We start from the raw sequence: 22,207 nt of genomic DNA on the forward strand, positions 1-22,207 counted from the left end.
CGCCAGGACGGGGTCCGCTTGCTGCTAGTAGCCCTGTCCTGGCCGGGCCGAATATGGTTTCCCTTCTCGACGGCTCTCCATGGGAGATTCCTATCAGGAGGGACCTCCTCTCACAGGCGGGGGGCGACATCCTTCACCCCCACCCAGAGTTGTGGAAGCTGTGGGTGTGGCCTCTGAGGGGGCCAGAACTCAGAGCTTCCAGTCTCTCAGCCGAGGTTGTTGAGACCATCCTCCAGTCCAGAGCTCCCTCAACGAGGAAACTGTACGCCCTGAAGTGGAAACTTTTCACTTCCTGGTGCGGAGACCGCCGGCTCGACCCTGTTCACTGCCCAGTTGGTACAGTGCGGAGTCTCTCCGCAGGGCTGACCCACTCCACCCTGAAGGTCTACGTGGCGGCTATTGCGGCCTACCACGCCCCTCTCGGTGGTCAGTCAGTGGGCAGGCACCCCCTGGTTACACGTATCCTCCGCGGTGCGCTGAGGCTGAGACCTCCAGTGCAATCTCGGGTCCCTCCTTGGGACCTGGCCGTGGTTTTAGAGGCTCTCTGTAAACCTCCCTTCGAGCCTGTAGAGGAGATTTTGGAGAGTGGGGGATCTTCAGGCCCTCTCTGTGGCCCCCTCTTACTTAGACTTTGTGCCCGGTCTGGCCAAAGCATTCTTGTACCCCCGAGCAGGGTACGTACTGAAAGTTCCCTCCTCGGCACCACGGCCAGTCGTGCTGCAGGCCTTCTGTCCTCCTCCCTTTCAGGAGCCCGACCATCCGAAGCTAAGCAGACCCTCAGCAGACCAAGCAGACCCTCAGCCGGTGGATTATGGAGGCCATTTCCCTGGCTTATGAGTCCTCTGGTCCACCCTCACCCTTGGGGGTCGAGGCCACTCTACTCGAGGTGTGGCGGCCTCGAAGACCTTTCTGGCAGGTGTGTCCATGCAGCACATCTGCAACGCGGTGGGTTGGTCCACACCCCTGACGTTTGCCAGGTTCTACGGCCTGGATATGCGAGCCACTCCCAGCTATTCTGTTCTTTTGCCTTAAGCTGTGCCTTTTCCACACCAGGCAGGGATTTGTAAGTCTGGCGGCGTGGGGATACTCGTTCCCATAGCGTTTCGACACAGCTCGAGTTCCTGAAGGGGAACGTCTCCAGGTTACTCATTTCTCAGAAGCTAGCGCAGCGCTTGCCGCTCGGGCTTTAATGCTTCCGGGTCGCTACATCACCCCGCCCGTGACGTCTCGCCCATCCATTGGACTGATTACACACGTGATTCAGAGCGCAGTCACGCTGAGGGCGTTCCCATAGCGTTTCGACGCAGCGTCTTGTTCCCTCTGGGAACCATGGTTACATGCGTAACCTGGAGACGGCTCCTGTGTGTGAGTCTTAGCATTAGCTTTGGCTTCGCAACGATGCCACCAGATCACCCTTTTGCTCCACTTTGAGGGCTCTAATGATGGAGTTGTGGGTTAATCATCTTAGCCTTTCCCTTACCGAAACCATGTTGCTCTCACTCTTGCTCATCTTCTCTGGGGTCTGGATGAGTACCTCTAATCCTGCCATCTTTTCTGTCAGAGTGCTAATTATTTGTGAGAAATGTAGACTATTACTAATGTTGGAAGAAGAACAACTAAACATTCTGTACTCAACACAGTGAACAAACTCAATCTTGGCCATGTCGAATGTCTTACACTTAGCCTTTGTCATAACTTTCCAGTTAGGGTTTCAGGTAGATCTAATGTGGATGGCCTATGTTTGCTGTATTTAAAAAAAAATCCTTTTTTTAAGAAAAAAAAAATCCTTCTAGAGCAGGTGGACTTGGTTTCCCTTTTTCACGTTTATCGCAATAAAATGTCCTCAGAAAAATTCACATTCTATAATAACTGCTGTCAAAGACAACAGCCACATGGAAAGGTTTCTCAGTGAAGTAGAAAATCTGCTTATACAAAATCATGCCACTGCATCTGGGTTCAAACTCCACCATCAGTTCTCATTACAGCCACTGGACCAATCAAATCTGACCACAGCTTCAAAACATCCAATCAGGGGTGACTCTGAACCTGGTTTAATCTTGCACACACAAGTTCATTACCTCACTGTCACATTGTCTGAACAGGAATGATGATCACAGTCCTTGTCGCTCTTTGTCTCTTAACATCAGGTGAGTTACATTTTGTATATTTTTTATATTCAATTATAAAATAATTTCACTAAATATTTGTCTTTATTACTGACATCATTAAACAATGTGTATTTTTTGTTTCAGTGAAACCTTCTAACATCAAGGAGCTTCAAGTTCAAAAAGTAAAGCGTGGAGAAAATGTTTCTATAAAATGTGACGACTTGTCCAGTGATAAAAATAAATTAGTTTGGTTCAGACAGAGTTTTGGAAAGGTTCCTCAGTGGGTAGGGAGAGGAGGGGAGAGCTCATTCAGAGTCGGTGCAGGATTTAATGATGGACGTTTCAGTATTAGTGTAAATAAAAATCTGCTTAATCTCAACATTAAAGAAATCAAAGAAGAGGATACAGGAACATATTTCTGTGCAGAATTGCTGGAATCTTCACTACACTTTGGATCTGGAACCCTTTTGGTTGTTGAAGGTAAACAGTTTTACTCTGATAACCTGCTCCTGAACTCAAACTAATTCCAGATCAACACTTTAGCCAGAATTATATTTAATTTCACACCACTCCTTATTTATAGTTTTATTTTTACTAATTGATGTTAAAGCTGAGGAGATGAAACAGCATCCTCCGACTGTAACGGTGATGGAGAACGGAGAGTCGCTCACACTCCAGTGCTCAGTACAAGCATTTAATTCAAGCTGCGAAGAACAGAGTGTGTACTGGTTCAGACACGGCTCAGGAGAATCTCATCCATCAATCATTTACACTCATGGAGACGGCAGTGATGAGTGTGAGAAGAGCTCTGAGGCTGGTTCTCCTACACAGAGCTGTGTCTACACTCTCCCCAAGAGGAAGCTCACAACCTCCGATAATGGAGCGTTCTACTGTGCTGTGGCTGCGTGTGGACAAATCCTCTTTACTAATGGAACTGAAGTTAAAGTAATTCAAGGAAAAGGTAAGACATTTGATAAATATTCCTGTTGAAAACTCAGAGACAGTTATAGTGATACTGATCCAAATGATGCTTTATCTTTTCAGAAAATAACCATTGGATTGTTGTTTTAACAACGTCCAATATAATATCTATTATTGTAATCATGGTTCTTGTTGGAGTTTTACTTAAACAAAGAAAAGGTTTGTTTGCTTTTATTATTTTTAAAATTAATTTATCAGTATCATAAAAACACTTACAGTTAAATGTTACTGATATTTATTATTGTTTTATAAAGGGGCTTCCAACGACCATCCAAATAACACAAATCAGGTAATCCAGTGTTTTATAATGTGTATTGATTTTCTTTAAATAAATACAGATCTGTCCTCGAGTCTACAGATCATGTAGGATTATAACTGACATCACCTTACAAAATACAGTAAATAATAACTTTTGCAGCTGTGAGTTTTGCTAAGAAACCTTCATCCTCCAGAGCATCCAGAGACAAGAGCCATGAAGATGTTTATGCACAAGTTAAAATAAAATAAAGAGAAATGAATGAATTCAGATTTAAAAGCACCAGATGCTAAAGATTTATTGCTGTTAGTCAAACATTATTTGGTCATGAATGGTGCATTTAACCAAAAAAAAAAAAAAAACAAAAAAAAAAAACAGTTACAATGTATTACATAATGTTTTCGCCATTAGAAACTGTCATTGCAGTTTGTAAAAATTTAATTTATAATAAAAATTAAATATTGTAAGAATCAGTGTTTTTTCATTATTTCCCATTAACTTTAATATAATTAGCTTTATTGTATATTATTATCCTGTCTTTGTATATAAACACATGCAAAAGTCTTATCTTTGGATTTCTTTACAAATAATGCATTTATAAGTAAAAATATTATTGTTATTATGGTTTCTACAGTTTAATCCAACTACCTCAAATAAATTTGAGTTGGATGAGGTCTTGCTTAGACACTGTATCTGAATAAATTTTGTCAGCTGTAAAAAATGTATTTGATATATATATATATATATATATATATATATATATATATATATATATATATATATATATATATATATATATAATTCATTCAAAAACTGTATTAAAAGCAGGTGAGGTGATTTTGTTAATAAATAGTTAAGGTGTATTAATTTCTCTGCAATGTGTATAAATTTGTCTGATAAATGTATCTAACAGGCTGCTCTGGTTGCATTTCTCAGAACTCTGACAGCCTGCATCATATTTTACACTTTCTGAAAATGATGTTACAATCAACAGATGTACAAGAAAGAGCAGCTCGATATTGTACATGCTGTGGTTAAAGGTTCAAACTACTGGCCTCAATTTTTCACACAATTTCTTACTGATAAACTATATACTTACTGATATACTACATATTACTGCTACATGTGAACACATTACTGTTACGACATGTACTATAATACTGTTTTGCACAAGTCAATATTGCACACTCACACACAGATGTACATAGTCTATATTTCTATATACATAATCTATATTTCTACTTCTGCAATTTTATTTTTACAGTTTGTCTTGGCATTCAATGTGGACAGCAAAGAAAGAATTTCATTGTACAGGGAAACTTGTTTTTCCTCACTGTGCACATGACAATAAACGCTTTGAACTTGAACTTTGAACTTGAACTGAATGATGTGAATTTTTTTTTTTAGTGTAAAACACGATGGTCTGAAAATCTGATGTGCTGTTTGTACCTACTTTAACAAGAACCCGAGGCCCTATGGGGTGACCGTGTGAGTGGAGGAAATGAGTGGTGCATCATTTCCTGTTGAATGAGATGCAGGAAGATGCAGTGCAACGAACATGGCCTCCTTTAAGCATCTGATAATTTGAAATATGAGGATCATTTATTAACGGCTCTCACGTTAAGCTCCATATTTCTCATTTCACTTTCTGCACCATATTTCACATCATTTGACGATATACACATAGTTCTTGTACATGCATGTTTGAAATTGATCACGCCAACTACATATCTGTTAACTGATGTGAACTACCTGTAAGTGTAACTTGAGATCAGAATCAATTTATTTGCCAAATTCACAAGTACACAGAAATTTAGCTTGGCAGATCAGCACAAAAGCATATAAAGTGCAAAAAGGCAAGTGTGTAAACATCCAGACCTACAAAAGTGCAGACATTAAATACAGTACAACAAATACGAAAGAAACACCAAGTGCTCTGCCTGAGAGAGATATTTTTTAATATACAGGACAGAAAAATACAGAGAAAAGAAAAATGTTTGGGAGAAGCAGTGCAAAATATTTGACTGTAAACATTTGGCTAAGAAGAGTACCAGGAAGCAACAAATAACAAAAAAGTGTCCCATAGAATGAGTATAAAATGAATGTGTGCAGTGATCATTGATTCATCCAGCTTAGTGTTGGTTGAGAGCAGTTGTGTATGCTGACTTCCTCAAGAAGCTGAAGAAGCTGTTGAAGAGTAATCACATGAAGTCAGCCATCATCTCATGAAAGCTGCTCCACCTCCTCCCTGTATGCTGACTTGTCATTGTTACTGAACTGCAGTATCATCAGCAAACTTGATGTGATTAGAGACGTACTTTGCACCACAGTAATGAGTCAGCAGTATGAACAGCCGTGGACTAAGCAGACATCCCTGGGGAGCACTTCTGTTCAGTCTGGTGGTGCTGGAGGTGGTGATGACCAGGCCTACCTCCACTTGTGTGTGTGATAGAGGCATGGTTTAAGTTTTATTTTGAAAGCTTGAACCAAGAGCTTTGCAAGGATATATAGGTAATAGGTATAGGTATAGATAATAAGCACAAGTAACCATTTACAGTGGCATTTACAGTGGAGCCAGAACTGGTATAGTTAAATGGATGAAAAGCTGCAAAGAGTTACCAATTGGTTACACTTCCCTAGAATTCAACTCCAAAAACACACATTTCTCCATTTGTGGGCCTGCCAGCAAAAAGAGAGTACACCCCTTGTAAAGAGCACATGTAGTGATGTGCAGTAATACCAAATAGAAGTAGATATAACCAAATCTGTCCATTTAAAGAGCCAATGAATTATGTCATGTTCCACAGGGCAGAGGTCATCTGAATTTGACCCCAATTTGGTTTAACTTTTATTCTAAAGCTTGAAAAATGATCTTTTCAAACTAATGCTTCATTCATGTTTCATTAACATTTGTTGTCCCCATTTTACCACCAAAAAACATAGTTAATGTCATACATGAGTTGTGTTTGGATGTACAGCCTCTCAGAGTTTGTCTGGCAAAAACAGTCTAGTCTAAACAATAGATGTTTTTTTTCACACCTGTTTGGGCTCCCATTGGACATAATGATCACCATATACAGTAACTTACTGCTGTTTGTGCTGCAGGGTCATTATGTTTCAGATGGCAATTGTCCCAGAGTTCAATCTTTTCTCTTAGTGTTTTTAATAAAATTCACAATAGTCTGCTGTCTCTCTCTCTCTCTCTCTCACACACACACACACACACACACACTCACTTTCTACCTGTCTACTTCAAATTCCACCCTCATTCACACCTTCAGGTATCAATGGGTCTGGCTGGGGAATAAACAAGACATTGAACATGGAAGGAAATCAGCCTGTTAAAAAATATTGAAAAACATAGGTTAATGTGATGGCTCCCTCAGCTCCCTCCTTGGAGTTTGTAAGTTAGCGTGAGCAAGTACGAGAGTACTTCAACATTTACACCAAACGCTACATCCGCAAAACCACCAGCATTGTGGACCCCAATGATCCCTCACACAAACTCTTCACCCTTCTGCAAACTGGCAAAGGGTACCAAAGCATTCAGGCCCTCATGGCCAGACCGTGTAACCATAAGACTCTTCAATACTCAGAGATGCGACTAACACACACACACACTCATACTCAACTGAACACCATTCCAATCCCTTTGCATTTTTTTTGTACATTTCTTTCTTAAATTACTGCTAAAACACCATACACAAAATACTGTATTGACCTACCTGCACTCTTGCTGCTAATACTCTATCATAGTAAATACACGGTGTCAGCATTTTACTATTATAGCTTTTTTCACAACCTGTTACATATGGCACTTTATCCATATAGAAAAGTCCTTTACTGTGCCTATTGTCCTGTTTTAGGAAATTTGTACCTGGCTTGCTGTTTGCACATGTTTTCACACGTGCACTTTATGCAATTCTGTGTAGTCTCATGTAGTTCTGTGTTGTTTTATGTAGCACCATGGTCCTGGAGGAACATTGTTTCGTTTCACTGTATACTGTACCAACTGTCTATGGTTGAAATGTCATTAAAAGCCAGTTGACTCGACAATCTGACTGACACCACGCTCAGCAAGCAGGCTGTCCAGAACTACCTAAAGAGTGTCAAAAGGTCATCATTGGTTAAAATTCTGCACAATATCACAAAAGGCATTTTTGTGTTTCAGAGTCATCAGCCACACTTGGCCATCAAACACATTCTGGCACAATCAAAAGGACAGATGTGGCTAAAATTCGTAGATATGCATATTTTGTTTTTTCCCCCTAAGGTTCCTGAATTAACAGGGGGGAGCACACAACTCTCTTTTGAGGATGAAGCCCTTCACCATGACAGTGTAAATTGCATCCTGTTCCTGGGAAATATGCAGTCATGCTTCTTGAAGCAAGTCAGCAAGGAGCTCACTAGGAAGAGGTTGGAATTTGTTTTTATTTAATATGAGTGTCATTTACAAACCTGATATTTACTTCACACGTATGAACTCTTTACAAGGGGTTTAAATGGTTGAAATGGCAATCAACTCTCTACGAGCGACTCTCTGGCCATCTTGGACGTGGGTCAGAATAACTTCCAGGGGTCATCTGGAAGCTCGCCAGCCCCAACCGTATTTTAGGCAACAAGCTGACCAGACAGGAACAGCTGCTGGTGCTGTATTACTTGGAGGCCATCATGATGCTGAAACACCTGCAGCGGCCTGTGATGGTGAGCCACATAACAGTGTTTTTCAAACCAGTACATTCATTTCCAATGCAATTAGTTTAGCAGTGAACAGGTTATACATATTTCAGAGGTCTAACAGTTTTTGGTACCTCTTTGTAATGGGTGGGTCGGATGCAGCGCGAGGACTGGTACATCATGGTGGCGTTGAAAGACCACAAGACTGCTGCGATGCAGTTGGCCATCATGGCCCTTACAGAGGAGCAGGAAATGGTATGCTAATGAATAATAAAAGGGTATTAAAACAACAAACTGCATGTTTTTTTAATCATGACACTTAGAAAAACTCCCCCCCCCCCCCCCCCCCCCTTTAACAGTGGTTTAACATCCAGTGATGTTGGACAGGTAGAGTGGCCAGAGAGAGGAAGACAGAGAGGAGAGATTTTTCCATCTCCTCCACCACGAATTCCATCCACAACCCCTGAAATTATCTGGATTGTTTCCATCAAACGTGAGTGCCCTATATTGACATTTTGTACTTGTCTTTTCAGTATTGGCGAATATAATCATATTATTTGTGTCACTGCAGGTACAAGTTCCCCAAGGTCACCAGCCAGATGGCCAGGTGTGCATTTGAGACATCAACCAAATGGCTGACAGAGCAGCAGAAGAGCATGTTGTTGAATACCTGACCAACTAGACAGCGAGCAAGGAGAAACACTACAGGATGAAGGAGTCCTGTAATACCATGGCAGCTGTCAAGCTGCTGGAGGAGTTGGCAGCCCAAAGACAGGTTCCTATGTAACCTGTTGAGTGTTACTAATATATCACTTTTATAACCACTAAATCTAGTATAGAGGAACTATTGAATTATAGTTTACTGAAATGCCAGTGGTCAAAGGATGAGGTGAGGTGTGTGTTTTGTCCCTGCAGTTCCTCTTTCAGTACATCACCCAGATCAATGACTTCAGGTCTTCGATCAGTCTGAGCAGGGGAGAGTTGTAGTGAACAGCAGTTAAGATGGCATTCCAGGTCCCAGTTCATAACAGTGTGCCTCTCTAACTGCCAGGGTAGAGAAAGTTTTGCCACATTGACAGTGGATCTTAGTGAATGAACATAAACAAATGCCTGACATCATCAGATAAGCTTCTAAGACATCTGCCAGACACCTCTTACTGGGCAGGGAAGAGACCCCCATCGCCCACATCCACATGAGGAAGGACTCCTCACTGGACCACAGGTTGACCCTAACTACCAAATTCATTCCTAAGGTTTAGGCCAGTACTGCCATAAAAATTCCTTAGGACCTCTGGATGCAGCAGCATTGGCTGAAACAAAGAACGGCCACAAAAACCCATCCAAATACATATATACGAGATACTACATATTATCTAAGGGATACTAGATATAGCTCCAGGCATAGCTCACATACTGCCCAGGCCACAGCAGCATTTTAATGAGACCCTCAAGAGCCATAATCCAAGTCCATGAGTTTTTTTTAATATTTCACATATTCTACTAACTTACACCAGTAATCTATAGGATCAGATTAGAATAAGATGTTTCTAGGAATAAGAGAGCTAACTATTAATATGAAACTAACTAAGAAACTATTAATATGCACTATTAGCTATTAACATTCAGTATACTGGTTATAATTAAAGAGTGTAATGACTGCATTCCTCTGTTTAATCCCATAAAACCTCTTTGGAGGTATTCTTCCCTAAGGTTGCTTCCCAAGGCCTAGCCCCATTGCTCTAGGCCTTATCCCTTGGTTGGCCCCTTGTGCACATCAGTTTTTAGTTGGTGCTGTACTTGAGTTCAGCCTCCCAGTGGCCCGGTTGGTAGCACTCCTGTCTTTGTGTAATGCGGCAGGTGCCTTCCCAGGCAGATCCGCGGCCACCTGCACGGGCTTTTATAACACAGCGATCTCAGGAAGGTAATCAGCGTAAATGTGCAGCACCTGGCCGCGCCTCTTTATAAGCTCTCCGATTGCCTCACTCCGTGTGAGGACATAGATCTGTGCCAGGTAACATATCCAAAATCACCGATCAGAGTAGCGTGGCGCTACGCTACTCTGATCGGTGATTTTGGATATGTAAATAGAGAAAAAAAAAGAAATAAAATAAAATAAAATAAAATATTTAGGTTTAGAAAGAAAAGGAAAGGGAGAGAAATTATTGAGGGAAAGAAACAAAAGAGAGCTCAGAATTAAAGAGGAAGTAGCCAGAAATCTAAAGAGGAGGATAGACTGAGAATCCTCACTCCGAGACAAATATTCAGCTATCTTAAGTTAGAAATTGTTTCTCTCTCATTTGGTGCCTTTAAGTTCGGCCAGAAGGAAGGTCAGTTTGAGTTGTGTTTTTCCCGCCGTGCTGCAGTGATTTTGAATACAGCCATTGGCTCTGAGACCCTGAACCATTACGCCTTTGTCCATCTAGACGACATTTTGATTTTTAGTAGCTCACTGGAGGAACATGTGGTTCATGTGCGCTGGGTCCTTCAGCTCCTCCTCCAGAACCATCTATATGTCAAACTAGAGAAGGCCCAGTTTCATGTAACCACTATCTCCTTCTTGGGCTTTGTTGTGTCCCAAGGGAGACTTAGTATGGACCCAGACAAGGTAAAGGCAGTCACACAGTGGCCACAACCCACCTCAGTCCAGCTGGTACAACGCTTCCTGGGGTTTGCAAACTTTTTTCGACACTTCATTCGGGATTTTAGCACCCTGGCAGCCCCCCTTAGCGCAATGACCAAGAAGACCCAGGCTGGGTTTAAGTGGACTAGAGAGGCACAGCAAGCCTTTGAAACCCTGAAGAAGAAATTGACACCAGCTCCTGTGCTGCACATGCCTGATCCTGAGGCTCAGTTCATAGTGGAAGTCGATGCCTCAGATATAGGACTGGGTGACATCCTCTCCCAGCATTCAGGGCCAGACCAGAAATTACATCCGTGCGCATACTTCTCCCACCGTCTAACCCCGTCTGAGAGGAATTATGACGTTGGGAACCGTGAACTCCTGGCTGTAAAACTGGCATTGCAGGAGTGGAGGCACTGGCTGGAGGGTGCCAAGCACCAGTTCCTTATTTGGACGGACCATAAGAATCTGTCCTACATTCAGGAGGCCAAGCGCCTGAACCCTCGGCAAGCCAGGTGGTCCTTGTTCTTTACACATTTTAACTTTGTCTTGTCTTATAGGCCAGGGTCCAAACTTAAACCAGATGCGCTCTCTAGGCAATGGGATATACCCTCACGGGAACCAAGCCATGAGCCTATAATTTCCCCTCCCCGAATAGTGGCTCCCTTGCGCTGGGGCCTGGAGGAAGCCATCGGCACAGCGCTCTGTCAGGAGCCGGACCCAGGTGGAGGTCCCCCAGGAAAACTGTATGTACCATTGACCATACGGCCTCAGGCCCTGTCTTGGGGTCATACATCTCCATTTGCAGGGCATCCTGGGGTCACCAGAATCCTGGAGTTTTTGCGCCGACGCTTCTGGTGGCCTAATATGGAAAAGGACGTCCGGACCTATGTGGCTGCCTGTCAGGTCTGTGGGCGGAATGAGGAGCCACATACTCGCCCATCTGGTTTGCTTCATCCCCTCCCCATACCCTCTCGCCCATGGTCCCACCTTTCACTGGACTTCGTTACAGGTCTGCAAACGTCCCCGGGGAATGGCAGTTATACTGGTCATCGTGGATCGGTTCTCAAAGGCCTGTAAATTCATTCCCTTGCCCAGACTCCCTTCGGCCAAGGAGACGGCTAAGCTCCTACTGCAACACGTGGTCCGGGTCCATGGCTTTCAGATGGACTTGGTCTCCGATTGGGGACCACAGTTTACCAGCCGATTCTGGAAAGCCTTCTGCCGTCTCTTGGGGGCTACAGTTAGTTTATCCTCAGGTTTCCATCCTGAGTCCAATGGCCAAACCGAGAGAGTCAACCAAGATTTGGAGCTCTCCTTCAGGTGCCTGGCTTCCTCCAATCCTTCCTCCTGGGTGGAGCACCTGATGTGGGTGGAGTATGCCCACAACACTCTCTGGCACTCCTGACTAGGTATGTCATCATTTGAGTGCCAGGAGCAGGAGGTGGAGGTTCCTGCAGCGGAACACATGGTGTGCCAATGCCGCATAATCTGGCAGAAAGCCAAATTATCTCTGCAACCTGCTGCCCAGAGAAGTACCCGTGCTGCCAATTGGAAAAGGCATCCGGGCCCAACTTTTCGTCCAGGTCAGCGGGTGTGGCTGGTGACCAGAGACCTTCCATTGCAGCTAGAGTCCAAGAAATTGGCCCCACGGTACATTGGGCCTTTTAAGATCCTTAGGAGAGTCAATCCGGTGGCATACTTCCTAGCACTTCCCCGCACTATGAGAATCAACCCTACCTTCCATGTCTCACGACTAAAGCCATTCCTGTGCAGCCCTCTGGGGACTTCCACCCACCCATCCCCACCTCCCCCTCATATTATTAATGGGGCCCCAGCCTTTACTGTGAGGCGACTCACACCACCATCGGGGGGGCACCCAGTACTTGGTGGACTGGGACGGTTATGGTCCAGAGGAACGCTCTTGGGTCCCAGCTCGGCACATCCTGGACCCAGCGCTCATCAGAGACTTCTGCAGGTACCAGGAAGCTGGTATGGGAACGTCGGGAGCCGTTCCTGAGGGGGGTAATGTAACGCAGCAGGTGCCATCTCAGGCAGATCCGCGGCCACCTGCACTGTCTTTTATAACACGGCGATCTCAGGAAGGTAATCAGCGTAAATGTGCAGCACCTGGCCGCGCCTCTTTATAAGCCCTCCGATTGCCTCACTCCGCGTGCAGGCATAGATCTGTGCCAGGTAACAGAGCAGCACCACGCTACTCTGATCTGTGATTTTGGATATGTAAATAGAGAAAAAAAAGAAATAAAATATTTAGGTTTAGAAAGAAAAGGAAAGGGAGATAAATTATTGAGGGAAAGAAACAAAAGAGAGCTCAGAATTAAAGAGGAAGTAGCCAGAAAACTAAAGAGGAGGATAGACTGAGAATTCTCACTCCAAGACAAATATTCAGCTATCTTAAGTTAGAGATTGTTTCTCTCTCATTTGGTGCCTTTAAGTTCAGTCAGAAGGAAGGCCAGTTTGAGTTGTGTTTTTCCCGCCGTGCTGCGGTGCTTTTGAGTTCAGCCGTTGGCTCTGAGGTTTCCCCAATCCAGTTTCATGAGCACTGCAACACTCACAAATCCCATACTGCAGAGTTAGCTCAGCAGGTAACATTATGGCATGGGGTTCACAACCTCTCTGGCTTGTGGCTGCATTTTAGGCGGAGTCTTTTTGATCCATCTCCACACTTGGCTCCTTTCCACACCATATATTGTCCTCCCGGACAAGCGGGACCTGCGCGACGCTCTTGAACATCTTATCACCTAGCCCCATAACACTTTGGGCTCATCCCAGGAAGAGGGACAGCCATCAGAGTCCTGGGGTCATTTCCTGTGGTACAGGACAGCTTTCATTGAGTCCAGAGCGACAGGTAATTTCACTGATTCTGCCCTGTCCAAGGCTCTCCATATCACACTCCTCTCGTTAAACCCCCCTTTCAGTTTCAACGATTGATGGTCGGGCCCTCATTTCAGGTGCAGTGACTCACTGATTCTTGGGATTTGCCAGAAATCAATTCAAAATTGTATCATATCTTTTATACCCACAGATCTGTGCAATTATATATCTGTATTAAAGAGTTTACGCTTTCCAGAAAACAAGAAGCTCGGGAAATCTATTACTTTGCTAAGAATTTTCATTTTTATTTAAATTACAGGCGGTATTATTTTTTTGCTTTTTGCTTCTTATGTTTGTTATGTTAATGATATTGTAATGTTTATGTTTAAATAAAATGTAAAATTAAAAAACAGGACTGTGCTAGCACATGTCTGCATGTCACATTTATCCATAATGTGTGTGTGTGTTTGTTTAGGTGTGAACACTGGAGGGATGGGCCGCTACATCTATAAGAGCCAAACACCAAGCCTAAGCCAGGAATCCTGGCTCAGCTGGTCCCGATCTTTTTGGTAGTGGTATGGACTTCATGTAAAAATGCACCATATTTCTGGACCTGAAGTGGCCACTGCCTGCTACCGCACCACCATCTTGGTCAGAACCACTGGATTTATAAAAGTCTCACATCTCTTACAGTCCTGATAAAGAAAGAATCAAACTCTTTAGTTTATATCTCTCATTTTAAGCCACAGTGTTGTTTCCTTTAACCCTGACACACACTCTGGTGTGAGATGGAAACTAGAGGACAAACGTCTCAAACCAAACACCAGCATGAGGCCATTATGGTTTTTACCACATCAAAGGTGCTGAAACTGCCGGACTCGGACTGCAGCAGCACTTTGTTTTGCACGCATATGTCTAGACATGTTTTACAGCTTAATCATTTAATAAACATAGTGTGAGAGCATTCTTTAAAACCATTTCTTCCTATTTTTAAAACTTTTTTCATAAGGTGGACAAGTCCTCACAGCGACCGAGCACAGTCTCTAGCACAGTTTGTATATCATATTTATCAGTGCATCATCAATGAGCTTCATCTCTTTTGTTTTTTAGCCTGAAATTGTAATAAAGACATTTGGACTGTTGAAGTGACGCAAAATAAGTCAGCGTGAGCTGCTGGATAAAGCACTCAGTCTCTAGCTGAGGCTTGAAACCACAATGCTATTTCTGTTAAAGTGAAAGAACTGTGATGTGACAGAACGCTGCTGCAGCCATTAATACTTATTCAAATGCATTAAGAGTATTTTGCTCAAATCATTGAGTCCACACCCAGCAATGATTCTGGGCTCGTTTGGGGATGGGGATAAAAATCACAGGTTTGCCTTTACAGTGAAGAATTCCTTCTGAACCGTGGATTGATTGCACAGTTCCATACATCACTTTTATGCACACAGGTTTGCAAAATGGTAGCCATTAGGTTCATCCTTTTCTTCTCAAGAGATGAAAACTTTTTGGAAGGATGGCATGTCATTGTGCAGGAAAACCTGCAAAAGAAAAGTCATTCTCATTGTGGAAGCGAGGGCGTGGTCGAGCACCAGTTTGGGAATGGAGGGCAGAGCCGGAGAAGGTGAGTGGTAAGGAATGCACTCCTGCGGGGAATTCTACTAACGAGTGTTCTGTGTTGCAGTGAGCTTGGGTGAGGATAAAAAGGAGAGAGACAAGCACCTCGAGAGAGAGAGAGCGAGAGAGCGAGCGAGCGAGCGAGCTATCCAGCACAGAGCCTCGTGCGTGCGTGCGTGTGCATGCAAATAAAATAAACTGCTGAAAGCAAACATGAAAAATTGGAGAATAAAATGCCTCTGAGTTGTTCCCAAGCCTGCCACCTGCTTCCTCATTTCTGTCCAAACCTGTAAGGTTGCTACACTCATGTAAGAAGATTTTTAGCCATGGAGGCTGATGCTGAGCCAAACTGCTCCAGTGCTGTGAAAGTACACCTCTCCTTTCCCACCTTACACTAACAGTGGACTACATAAAGTTTATCCCAATATGCAGGCAATACAAAGAGACAAGGCCAAGTAGACACGAGTTGTCTTTCCTGCCCACACATTATATTTACAGCTTGTGGTTGTAAACTAGAGGTTGCATTCGGACTGGAATCCTGCTGAACCCAAAAGAAAAGTTGCAGGAGTGAGAGATATGAAGCTCACAGGACAAAGAACGTTCACTTGGGAGTAAATGCTTTATCCTTGTCAGGGTCTCAAGATATAATATTGTGAGAAATAGAGTAGGATTGCTCAGAAGGGAGCATGATTCTGATTTAAAAAAAACACACACAATTACCTGTAGTTCAACTATTCAGGGCTTATCAGTGAAGTTGAAAATCTCCTTGTATGACATCACATCACTGAATCTGGATTTAAACTCCCTCCTCAGTTCTTTAAACATTTTAACAAGTTCACTGCAGCTGAAAGTGCTGATGTAGTGCTGCTTCATTTCTCATCACAACTATTTGAAGACTATATACAGCCTTTTTTACTGAGACTTTACATCTCATTACAGCTATTGGACCAATCAAATCAGTCCACAGCTTCAAACCAACCAATCAGGGGCGATTCTGAACCTGGTTTTCTACTGAACACACAAGTTCATTACCTCACTATCACTTTGTCTGAGCAGGAACGATGATCACACTCTTTGTCGCTCTTTCTTTCTTAACATCAGGTGAGCTACATTTTGAATATTTGAATCTATAGTACTTTCACTAAATATTTACTTTATTTAATAACATCATTAAACCTGAAACACTGTTTTTGTTTCAGTGAAAACTTCTGACATCAAGGAGCTTCAAGTTCAAAAAGTAAAGCGTGGAGAAACTGTAACTATAAAATGTGATGACTTGTCCGGTAACAAAACTAATTTAGTTTGGTTCAAACAGAGTTTTGGAAAATTGCCTCAATTCGTGGTGCGACAGATGGAGAAGACAATAAGACCTGGTGCAGGATTTGGTGATGGACGTTTCAGGATTAGTCATGAAAAATTGTTTAATCTTAACATTAAAGAAATCAAAGAAGAGGATACAGGAACATATTTCTGTGCAGAATGGCTGGTATCTTCACTACACTTCAGATCTGGAACCCTTTTGGTTGTTGAAGGTAAACAGTTTTACTCTGATAACCTGCTCCTGAACTCAAACTAATTCCAGATCAACACTTTAGCCAGAATTATATTTAATTTTACACCACTCCTTATTTATAGTTTTATTTTTACTAATTGATGTTAAAGCTAAGGAGATGAAACGGCATCCTCCGACTGTAACAGTGATGGAGAACAGAGAGTCGCTCACACTCCAGTGTTCAGTTCAAGCCTTCACTTCAAGCTGTGAAGAACAGAGTATGTACTGGTTCAGACACAGCTCAAGAGAATCTCATCCAGGAATCATTTACACTCATGGAGACGGCAGTGATGAGTGTAAGAAGAGCTCTGAGGCTGGTTCTCCTACACAGAGCTGTGTCTACACTCTCCCCAAGAGGAAGCTCACAACCTCTGATAATGGAACATTCTACTGTGCTGTGGCCGCGTGTGGACAAATCCTCTTTAGCAATGGAACTGAAGTTAAAGTAGTAGGTAAGATTTTCTAAAACTTCTATCCAATTACACTTTAATTTTAAAGCAAGTTTTAGCTATGAATTCACTGTAATATCAAGAAATGCATATTATTTTACCTGGCTTCTGTATACGCTATTGTAAAGTTCAGTTCTGACTTGTTTAAAATTACTTTTTCCCCCATACAGGTTACAGTTGTACTGATCAGACACATGTGCTGCTCTTGCTCTCAGTTTTTAGAGTTGGAGTTCTTGCCATCATGCTCATTATCTTTACAATAGTCCACATCATTTTAAAATTAAGATCAAATTAAATATTCAAAGACAAAGGGAATGAATCTTGAGCTAAGGAGAAAACAATGTGTTAGTTTTAATTAGTGTTGTGATGCTTGAGACCTGTCTGAGTCCTGTCATAAACTCGAATAAACTTGAATAAGCATAAACTTGTTGCTGAAATTCTGTATGGTCTTTTCTCAGTCTCGGCCTACAAAGACTCAAAATACTTCTTTTAGACACCACCCGAGACCATATCATCATCTCCATGAACCAGTATTTTGTAATGTTCCCATATACCTATATATCAAGTAACTGTTTCAAAATATTTCATGTTCTAATGTTCAAAATAATGTAGCACAAGTACTTGTAATGCACATCTGTATTTGGTCTCAAAGATGTATGAGACAAAACAAATTCTAGTTTTTTATGCACTTTATTTACCTGCTGTATGCTTAAATCATAGGAAATGTGCTTTGATTTACAAATGTTTACATGTGCTATACTGCTTCGTGTTGCATTTTTTAATAAAAAATTAATATTTTGTATAACTAGCAAACTCATTTTATTTACCTCACACATGCTCCCGAACCCATCACTGTTTTAATATTACTCATTGCTTATGTTGGCTGTATAGTGGAATGACTTTGGTTTAACTGTGATATGAAGTTATTCTTTAATATATTTGCTGTTTTATATCTTGTCTATTATTCAGTGTAATTAAAATTTGTTTAAATAAAATTTAAAGGCAATGTATAATGGAGTAGTCCTTTTTGCACTAGCCTGTACATCTGGATCTGTGATTCTACAATAATATGTAGAATACAGCTTTTTAACTTAAACCAGCAGGAAACAGAACATAAAGTTGGTTTTTACCTTAAGTAATTGTATACCTAATTATACCAATTTCTTTTCCCATTCCATGTTTTTAGAAATTAAATTTGGAATACTGAATTTACACTACATTAAAAAAATTAGATTGTATTTAATTTCTAACGAAATTTACATTTCGCCTCTTTAATGAAATCTACAACATGCCATAAGTGTGAAGTCATTTGTATAGGACAGTAAGTGCAGCAATGATGCTGCCTCACAGCTTCAGGGTCCCTGGTTTGATCCTGACCTCAGGTTACTCTCTGTGTAGACTTTCTCTTCGTCAGGTTTGCAGACGAAGGATGCAAGTGCAGTTTGACCGTTTTTTATTAATCCAGGCAATCAAAACAAGAACATGATTCAAGGTCAGGGTCAAGATGCAGGCAAAAGTCAGGCACCTAAACTAGGCTTGGCAAGAGCAAGGCAAACAATCAAAGGTTTGGTAACAACTAGTGAAAAACACAGAGCATATACTTCGCAAAGGTGTGTGTGTATATGTGTGTGAACTGTGAGTGCTTATATACTGTGAACGTGGCTGCGGTGGTTGAGTCCAGGTGTGTGCAATCAGTAATCGGGTGAACGTGAGAGTATTTGTGATGGCGGTGTGTTGTAGTCCTTGGTGGACATGTTTGTAGGCCACGCTGTATTCTGGGAGCTGTGGTTCGACACTGATTCTGGCATACCCATTACACACTGCATGTTCTCCATGTAAGCTTCCTCCAGGTTCTCCGGTTTCCTCCCACCTCCCATAAACATGGCAGTAGATGGACTGGCTAAGAAAAAAATTGCCCATAATTATAAATGAGTGTGTGCATGGTGCTCTGCAATGGACTGGTGTCTCATCCAGGATGTATTCCTGTTTTAGAAAGAGCAATCAATCTGTCAATCCTTTCCATGTCCAGGCCGCCAGGTTTCATATATTGTGTTTACTCCTGGTGGTGCTCTTCCATCACTTCCTTTAAGTTTCAGCTTTGCAACCATACTCCCGCCAAAACCCAAAGATTCATGGTTTCCTTAACCATGACCAGCAGGTCATGGGAATAACGCAGCCGGCTCACGGGTCAGCATGGTTTATGGTCAGGACTACGACGGTATCCGATCGTCTTTGAACTGGGTGGTTCTGCCACCCCAGGGTGAAAGAGGGCCTTTGAAAATTTATTGAAGTCGAGTGAGTTATACCACGGGCCAGGCACTTAAAACTAAACTCAAGACTAGCAGCAGCACTTTGTTTAAACATTTTTGCACAAAATACAGGTTCATTAAATGGTTCAAAGCTACCAAATCGTGTGAGTATTCTTCAATATACCAATTCTTTCTCTGTTATGTCCTTTAGGGTGGATACCAGGCCTCACACAGATAGAGCACAGTCTTTAGCACTGTTTGAATAAATAGTGCTCAACATTCTACATGATCTTTTTCAGGGACATTATCATTGATGAACTTCATACATTTGTGTCTTAGACTGAGATTCTAATGCACATTTGGACTGTTGAAGTGATGGAAAATAAGTCAGTGTGAGCTGCTGGCTAAAACACCCAGTCTCTATCTGAGGCTTGAAACCACAATGCTATTTATGTTCACATGAAACCGCTGCTTGATGTGAGAGAGTGCTGCTGCTGCAGCCAGTAACACGTCTTCAGATGCAAAAGAGTGTTTTCATCAGGACTGATTCTGGGCAGGGCTCATAATTGGAAGTTTGCTTTCATACAAACAAGTTGTTCCGAACCGTGAATTGATGCCGCACCTCCATACATCATTTTTGAGCAAGTAGGTTTACATAACAGGAGGCACTAGGTTCATCTTTTTATGTTTTTTTTTTTTCATTATTTTCCTTTGGTGCCAGCACTCAAGTGGCATGTTATCCCCCTATGCAATACAAAAAGACATGAATTTTTTTTTAACAGGCAATATACTACAAGTTGTCCAAAAACTCAAACCAGTGGGTCTTGAAATACATATAACTAATTTCATATTTATTTACTTATGTACACTTATTTTTTATATTTTTCTTACAGGTGAAAACGGCATTTAACGTTGGCTGAAAGGATAAAGTGCTTCTTGGTACTCTCACCGCCCATAGGTGGGCAGAAGGAGAAGGGCAAATTAGTTTAAGGCATTAGCAGAAGAAACCAGTGACCAGCAGAGGGAGTGAGTGTCTGCCAGTCACAGCTCTCTGCATGGCCTCTGTTAATGGCTGATAACCTTTGCTGAGACAGTCTAGCTGAAGAATACAATAGTCCCTAGGCCAATGGCCTAATTTATGACAGTATTGACACTTAATCCTTATCCTTATTAGATGGCTTTTTCACATTGTCTGAGCTCTGATTGGACCCAGTTCTAGAACTGTTTCTTGTACAGTGTTGTTGACCACTATCAAATAAAGTTCCTTTGACCTTTTAATTTTTCTCCAATGTGCTATTGCAGTTTCTACTGCCTAAGAGAGATGTGGCTGTAATACATCAACCAGCTGCATAAAATAATGTTGCATTCGACTAAACGACAGAGAGAGATATACCTGGTTGTGACGACGGGCCGGCAGCCCGCGCACGAGATTCATTCATCGCTCCTCACACAACTGCCGGCAGGGTGCTGAAAGGACAACGCCACTTCAGCACCCCCATGGTTTCGGACAGCCGGAGGGCGCGTGGCTGCGAGGCGGAGTGATCTAATGCAGCACGTCTAGCAGCCAATCAGGACCGCGGCAGCAATCTACCCTCAGAGGGATATAAAAGGAGCCCGTGGCCGCTCTAGGGACAGGTAGGAGAGGCTTATGAGCCCTGTAATGTGCTCTTTGTTTCTAATAGACGGAGATGTCAGCAAGGAAGACGAACCTCACCCTGTCCATCCCACCGCCGCGCTGCTGCTGCCTGCTTGCCGCGCTCAACCCTGGGACGACGCCACACTCCAGCCTCCACTCCTCACTCCCTCACCTCTACTTTCACCTATCACCTTCACCAGTTTCAACAATAAAGAGCACGTTCCCCCACATCCCTGCCTCTGGGTACTTGTGTTCAGCCTCCTCGTGGTCTCGCATGTCACACTGCCTACAACAACACAGCGATAACATGGAGCCAGCAGGTGATCGAGGTCACAATAGAGGTCAAGCAGTGGGAGGAAGAACACAAGGAAGACATGGTGGTGAAAGGAATGGCAGGGGACAAGCACCCCTTCTTAGAGGTGATCCTGGGCCTCGTCATAGAGGAGGGCTTAGGCCTCACCGGAGAGGCAGCCATGGGCTTAAGGCGCCCTTAAGAACAAGTCACCCTTCTCCAGGCCATAGATAACACATGCAATAACATAGAAGTACAGTAATCAATTCTTTGTTTTGCTTTTTACAGTATGCCTGGTGAGGAACACTGCAGTAGACTGATTATTTAGCTGATTATTTTCACTTTGATTCAAAGAAACCTTTGTTGTGATTTGATTGTATTTCATCAATAAATTTCAGATTTTCTTCAATGAATATTCTCTCTACTATTCAATTCAATTCCATTTTATTTGTATAGCACTTTTAACGATGGACTTCGTCACAAAACAGCTTTATAGAAATAAATACAATCAAAATAAATTAAACCAAAATAAATTGTAAATATGTGAATATTTGTCCCTAATGAGCAAGCCCTAATATGTATCCCTAATGAGCATGCCAGAGGTGACGTGGTGAGAAAAAACTCTCTGAGACGATATGAGGAAGAAACCTTGAGAGGAACCAGACTCAAAAGGAACCCATCCTCATCTGGATGCTAATGGATAGTGTGATTATACATAAATCCCCTCTATAACTGTGTACTACATGGACAAATAGTGCAGTTGTGCAACTAGTAAATTCATCACAGTTTTCACAAGACGTCAAGTTTGTTAAACCTCTCAAAACCAGTCTTTTTACAGTGATGTATTTACATGTAGTACCATATGGAAGCGTGTATCACATATTTTATACTACAATATTTAATGATTGTACGAACAACTACGCAATGAAACTATC

General features: G+C 42.4%; 2 protein-coding genes across 3 annotated transcripts in view; both read left to right on the forward strand.

Moving 5' to 3' along the window:
- The window catches only part of LOC117599688 (immunoglobulin alpha-2 heavy chain-like), a 31,114-nt gene extending 27,763 nt beyond the window's left edge, over nt 1-3,351 (forward strand). The window contains exons 1-4 of one of the 2 annotated variants that reach the window (XM_053241960.1): nt 1,901-2,147; nt 2,253-2,588; nt 2,719-3,069; nt 3,153-3,351. In XM_053241960.1, coding sequence (XP_053097935.1) covers nt 2,105-2,147; nt 2,253-2,588; nt 2,719-3,069; nt 3,153-3,295 — 873 coding nt within the window. In that variant the 5' untranslated portion in view covers nt 1,901-2,104 and the 3' untranslated portion in view covers nt 3,296-3,351. Of the gene's footprint in view, nt 1-1,900; nt 2,148-2,252; nt 2,589-2,718; nt 3,070-3,152 lie in introns of those variants that run through there. The other variant, XM_053241961.1, reaches the window with a different exon arrangement.
- A 12,798-nt stretch (nt 3,352-16,149) lies between these two features.
- Nucleotides 16,150-18,101, forward strand: LOC113523909 (uncharacterized). The gene is made up of 4 exons (XM_053242248.1): nt 16,150-16,195; nt 16,294-16,626; nt 16,757-17,098; nt 17,266-18,101. The coding sequence occupies exons 1-4, from the start codon at nt 16,156-16,158 to the stop codon at nt 17,388-17,390; spliced, it is 840 nt and encodes a 279-aa protein (XP_053098223.1). The 5' UTR covers nt 16,150-16,155; the 3' UTR covers nt 17,391-18,101.
- Nucleotides 18,102-22,207: the final 4,106 nt, after the last annotated feature.

The sequence above is a fragment of the Pangasianodon hypophthalmus genome, chromosome 19 (assembly GCF_027358585.1).
Source record: "Pangasianodon hypophthalmus isolate fPanHyp1 chromosome 19, fPanHyp1.pri, whole genome shotgun sequence".
Taxonomy (NCBI): Eukaryota; Metazoa; Chordata; class Actinopteri; order Siluriformes; family Pangasiidae; genus Pangasianodon; species Pangasianodon hypophthalmus.